The 6,597-nt window shown below is 32.5% G+C and overlaps 1 protein-coding gene across 2 annotated transcripts; it reads right to left on the minus strand.

The window, feature by feature from the left end:
- Positions 1,264-5,572, minus strand: LOC109332027 (SUMO-conjugating enzyme SCE1-like). 2 transcript variants are annotated; one of them, XM_019566871.1, is made up of 6 exons: positions 5,371-5,572; positions 5,055-5,138; positions 2,992-3,144; positions 2,773-2,886; positions 1,436-1,507; positions 1,264-1,383 (listed from the first exon to the last, which is right to left on the minus strand). In XM_019566871.1, exons 1-5 carry the CDS (start codon positions 5,434-5,436, stop codon positions 1,445-1,447), a joined length of 480 nt encoding a protein of 159 aa, XP_019422416.1. In that variant the 5' UTR covers positions 5,437-5,572; the 3' UTR covers positions 1,264-1,383; positions 1,436-1,444. The 2 variants fall into 2 exon arrangements, with proteins under 2 accessions (XP_019422416.1, XP_019422415.1); XM_019566870.1 differs by having other exon boundaries at positions 1,264-1,507.

Below are 6,597 nucleotides of genomic sequence, written 5' to 3' on the forward strand. Positions count from 1 at the left end.
TCATTTACACATTATATAATGTGTCAATACAATTACATAAGAGGAAAATATCTATATCCTATTAGTGTAAAGATTTATATACAATTAATATATCATTCATCATTCATTTATATTACTTATCTTGAAGAGTTACTGATAATTTAAAAATAAATGATGAATAATAAACTGACAATCCATAAAACTATTATATTGTCAGTGTATATTTTTTTTTTTCAACATACAAATAATTACTTACAACAACTTGGTGGCTTATCCACCCAACTCAAGGACCCAAACCAATCAATCATGTCTTGTCTTTTTTAACTACCTCCTAGACTTCCTCACCCAAGCTAAACATTTATCATAGAAAAATTATATATCTTTGTACAAATTCTCTGACCCCATAAAAATAGTAACATATACCATAAATAATATTATTTTATTAATGATTTATTTGCAAGAAACATGTCATTTTCTTATGATATAGTAAGATTTGTAAAAGAATTTGTAAGAGATTATATCATTAATCTTTACCATTAGATCAATAAGGTTGATAGGGTTCTTAAGCTGACTTGGATGAGAATCACTTCTAATTCTATTTTCCTTCCTTCATGAGATCCACAAGCAGTCCTAATTAGTCAGTTAAGGTTTGTTTGCGAGTTGAGTTTTAGAAAGAAATGAAGGGAATACATAAGACTTTAGAATTATCTCACAATCGTATTTCATGGTTCTCAAGTTTTGTTCCATATTATTGTTGAACAAGTTTGGCTAAAAAGATGACATCAAAACAACTTATCAACATGTATAATGTCACTGCAACAAAAAATTAGAACTAAATTTACTCCCAAGCAACTTTTTCCTTCCTTTTCAACCTTGAGCACATCCAAACATGCAGGTTGTTATCTGGAACGGCAATTCATCTGACCTGAATTCATCTTGCTACCAGTAACCAACCTCATCATGTGGGAGGCTCATCCTCCATACCCAGACGTGCCGCTGAGCATTTCTCAACATCCAGAATGCAAAACCAGGAGATTTTAGGATCCGAATAATCTCTACTCATCCCCCTTTCAGATGTAAGAAGTAAACCTTTCGGTAATAATTTATGCTGCCATGGCACATGGGCAACAGTCCAATGACACAGCAATTGGCCACTATGGGCCTATCTTTGATTTCCAGAAAGGAAACAAAGAATCGAGAAACAAAAGTGGTCATATATAATTCAGCAGTCATCACAGTAAATAATCCATTCATATTTAGAAATAGAGCAGCAATTTCGGCACATGTATCAAGTATGCATTAATTGACTTTCACATTGTTTGTTTATATTAACACTTCATCCAGATATGAGAATAAGCATAAATAGTTAAACTATGGTGTCTGCATATTATGGCAATCAACAATCACAGAACTAGAGAGCAAACAACATCTACCATACTAGTTCCTAAAATGAGCGAAGATAGAACTAGAGAATAGCTGGGTATTGCTTTGCCTGCTGCCGGACCCTTCTCTTATACTCCACTGCATCCTGCAAAAAAATTACAACAAAAGACACAACTTTGATGTTAAGAAGTTAAAATCTCGACAGTGCCTACTCAGAAAAAATGGTTGTCATAAAATGTTAAATGTCAGATAACCATATTCTCACCACCTATTCATATTGCACTATGCTAAGTTTCAAATAGGTGTACCATCATAAATAACAATCCTCAGGGAAGAGGGATGATAGTGGAGCACAGGAACTTCGAAAAATATATTAGTAATTGTTAGGCCTCCAATTAGGAGGGTATTTCAGAGAAAAAAGAAAGAGAGTAAGGATATATTGGAAAAGAAAGAAAAGGGGCTTGTGACACATGACTCTAACCAACAAGACACTTGACAGGAGTTGGTTGGTTAGGAAGATCCTAGAATCAGAAAGAGGTGAATATGAGGACAGAAGGGGTACGTGCATAGCAGACAATCATGAGGATTAGGGGTGACTGGGTCAAAGGAAGAAGGAAATTATTCCTCTTGTATTGCCTTTCTTTTATCACACTAATAAACCATTTATATATCTTTTTTCTCTGCACTTTTTTTCTCTACTATCACTAAAATATTATGCTCTTGTTTGTCTAAATTCTCTGTCATTTCTTATTGGTTCCCATCAGTAATAGAGTAAATTACACTGACATCACATGAGTTTTAGTGAAATTATATAAACCACCCCTCCCTTTTTTAAACCTACACAAGCCATTCCTAATTATATGCCTACATTAAACTATGACTATCCCTGTAAGAGAGGTAAGTGTAATTTCTTAAACAAAAAAAATGGTGACGAGTATAATTAAGTCAAACAAAATGTGGTATACTATGAAGACAAGTCCAAATAGTATAAGACTCAATGTCTATTCATTATTTTTGGTTTGTTATAAACTGCATCAATAATTCTAAGAAGGTGATTAAATCACTCTTATACCATATTATAACTAACCAAAATAATGAACAGATATTGACTATTATATCATATTTTGTCTAACTTAAGTATACTCGTTACCATTTTTTGTTTAAGAAATTACACTTGTCATCTACGGGGATAGTTAGTGTAATGTATATATATAATTAGGGATGATTTGTGTAAGTTAAAAAATGGAGGGGTGATTTGTGTAATTTCACTAAAACTAAGGGGGTGTCAGTGTAATTTACTCTTAGTAATATTATTGGTTAACCATTGCCTTGATTATATTAAATCAAACAGTCTTTAAAGTTCGAGAGTGATTATAAATGAAAAAATGTTGAGTTTCTTAGGTTAAGTACCTGGATGAATAGATGATAGCCTTCAGTCTGTGCAGGATCAGCAGGATTTGGCTGGTCAAGCAAGTCTTGGATGCCAATAAGAATTTGCTTCACTGTTATGGCTGGTCTCCAGCCCTAAATGTAACAATGATTCCATAAATTTGGTTGCTCAACAAATAAAATTAAACTATATAAATTAGTTTCAAGCAGTCCAGAAATTATGAAGACAGATGTACTTACGCTATCCTCGTTAAGAATAGACAAGCAAACGGTTCCCGATGGGTAGACATTAGGGTGGAAGAAACTTTGTGGGAATTTACACTTTGGGGGCTTGCTAGGGTAGTCTTCGCTAAAGTTCAGTGTAAGTGGGAAGTAGCCACCCTCCCAATCAGTCTGAAGCAAAATGACATGCAATATTATTATGAAATGAATAACAGGCTCACGTTTCAATAAGTTGATATACTCTTTTGCTAATCAATCGAAGGCATGAATGAAGTCAGAGAACAAAATATAGCGCATTCACAAAAAGCTTTTGCGAAGTAAATACTAAACTAACTTCTACAACCTTACATATGCCAAATGCAAATGAACAAAAAACAGTCATTATTGAGAAAATATTGTTGATATTGTGCTGAACATCCCCTGCTTAAATCTAAGCATAACATATAATACCATTCAATTTTATAGATGCTTACCATTCTGCTATTTATGAGCTTCTCAAGCATGAACTAGCATCAGAAACAAAGAAAAGAGTGTGTAGTATGGCACTGTCAAGTTTTGACTTTGCATTTGAAAGATGCTACCTTATTTAATTTTGTATCTTTATTAGATGTAACTTATGAAATTTGTATCTCTGTCTTGTGCTGTAACTGGGCTAGGGTTTATTTTAGGTGTTAACAGGTTCTTATATGTGAAGTGAAGTTCCTTAGTTGGGTTATTGGGGCAACGGAGAACCCATTCCTAAAGGAATAAGATTATATTCTCAATACTTTAATGGTAAGTTATAGTAGGCCAATAAAGCAGCTTTGATGTTTAATTTTTGGAGATGATCATTGAGCATATTTATGAATTATGGCAGCATATTGCTCTCCATGATTATGTGATGCAATCAAACACAAGGTATGATCCATAGGTGATCTTCACTAGTTTATCTTCCCAAATTACGTTATTTCATTTTGATTTTCTACCCTATGTCCATATCATACATGATTTCTTCAGAATTTGTGGGGAAGGCATCATCACTAGTTCACCCCATTGTAGAAACTTTGCTCACTTTGTCCCAATCCCATCATACCCAAAAGCTAAAACTCTTAAGTGGATTAGTTAAACTTTAATTTCAACTGATATAATGTAGTCAGAACTCAGAAGGAATTCACATGAGCCGCCGGGACGAGTCAGCATCTCTTGCCCCCAGAACACTTCCCTTCAGCAAGACGCGTACCTTTAGTATCTTAGGGACAACCTTAGGATAATTGTAAAAGACCATAAAAAATCCCTGCCATCTAACTCACTAACTGGGTAAAATAAGCAGAATGTTTAAAACAAAAAAACCAGTTGTCGGTCTTTGAGATTCTTAGGTCTTAGCTTAAAGCAATCTTTTGTTTTCACTTTTCACTATGAATGTTATGCTTCATTAATTAGTTGATATGCTAAACTAATGCAAAAAAATCAACTTACTGTTTCCTTTCCTAGCAACTACGAGGCATGTGCTCTTTGGCGCCTCTCTCCTAAAGATGCTAAAATTGAAATCCCCTAGACCCACCCAATTGACACACTTTTTCTTGTCGTTATCATGTTATCTTATTTTCAACAAGTCAAAAACAAAGCCTTATTCCCGCTAAACAGGGTTGGCTATTATCTTAACTTCCGGTGGATAAAAATAAAATTTGGATTTCAAAATTCTTCTAACAAATGGCATGAGATAAGAGGCAGAAGTCCACCCAATGAGACATTAACATAGAATGCAACCATTGCAAGAACAAAAACATGAAAAAACTTTATCTACAGCGATAATCAATAAGCAACTAAACAACCGCTTAAAGAAACTCCCAGTTATCACAGACTCAAGCAACCAAAATTTCAACATAAAAATCTGCAAGAATAACATTACTCTTTCCCAAAAAATAATGAAATAACAATCATTTATATAGAAAAAAATCATTTTACCCAAATCCAGCATTGAAGATAATTCCTAATTAAAAAAACAACATTACACAATCAAAAGCAAACGAAAAACTAAAATTACAAAATTTGAGAAGTTTCATTCAAAATCATGATTTATAAACACTTAAAAGAGAACTTACTCCAGCTTTCCCAGGAATCGTGCAATGCCAAACCATCAAATTCACAGTACCATCAGGTAGAGTCTCCGGCTTCGCAACAAAACCCTGATTCGCAAACAAACAATACCAGAATTACAATCAAAGACCGACAAAGCATTGGGCTAGTGGTGTAAGGCCCCACTTGATCCAAAAAAAACTACACTTGTTATGAGAGACAGTTGTATCCCGAAAAAAATAGTTCCTTACCAACCTTTGATAACAAAAAGAATTAAAGCTTAAAAGATAAACAAAACGAAAGATTTGAAAAAAAAAAGTAAGTAAGAAGTAGTGTACGGACATGGGGATGATTCTTCCGCCATGATTTGCGTTCTTCAGTGAGGCGTCCACGAGCAATACCAGACATGTTTCTCGTTCTCTCTTTCCTCCGAGTCACGAACTCAGTATCTATATATCTCGCTCGTGGCTCTGAGTCAACTCAGTGCCGTGTCGTCTGGGGTTTCAGAGTTTCTATAAGCACTGGTGTTGAAGAAGTGGTGCTTCCATCGAAATGTACGGTCATGATTCGATCATCATGAGCAAGTTGATAGATTATTGTGCCCATAGTATACGGTGTTGTCGTTTTTATGTTTTTTTTAATTTAAATTGAATGTATTGGATTGAAATTTTAAATTTTAAATGAATGCTTTTTGTTTGAAAAATTCTTGAGAGTTTTAAAATAATATGATGAATGTAATGACTTTTAAGGATTTCTTTACAACATAGTTTGAATCAGGATTTGACCTTGTGAATTTTAATGGATTAATATCACACACTCTTTTTAAAGGTTTTATAAGATTTTGTTGAGTTAGTTATATGAATTCATAAGAATTGAATTGAAAATATAAGATTTGATAGGAAATTATGATACTTTAAACAAAGATTGAAAGTTACATAAACCATGAAAAATATAATACAGAAATGGATTTTTTAACTAAAAAAACGTAATATCCAATAGAAATTTTTTCATTCCATATAGAATCATGTCTTCATAAGTTTTATTTCTCCACATTTATAATTCTATACTACATATAAAAGCCAAAATATGTTATAACTATTTAATATGGTGTAATTTTTTATTGTCTATTTTACCCTTTTAATTAACTATTATTACAATGTTTTTATACATAATAAAAAATATTAATAGGGGTTAGAGAAAGTTACATACCTAAAATATTATATTATCAATGTAGTTTTTTAAAAGGATTATAACTCATTTTCATATTTCTTTTATCACAAAAAATATAATATGATTCTCTTAAATATTTAATACTAGGAAATATGAATGCAGGTCGGCAGGCACGAAGTGCACGTCGACACGCTAGTATATATAAAGTCAAAATATCTTATAACCATGTGTAATTTATTATTGCCTATTTTACCATTCTAAATAACTATTATTAAAATGTTTTTATACATAATAAAAAATATTAATAGGAGTTAGAAAAAGTTACATACCTAAAATTATCATATTATTAAAGTAGTTTTTTAAAAGAACAATTCATTTTCATATTTCTTTTATCATAAA

Source organism: Lupinus angustifolius, chromosome LG17 (genome assembly GCF_001865875.1).
Source record: "Lupinus angustifolius cultivar Tanjil chromosome LG17, LupAngTanjil_v1.0, whole genome shotgun sequence".
Classification (NCBI taxonomy): domain Eukaryota; kingdom Viridiplantae; phylum Streptophyta; class Magnoliopsida; order Fabales; family Fabaceae; genus Lupinus; species Lupinus angustifolius.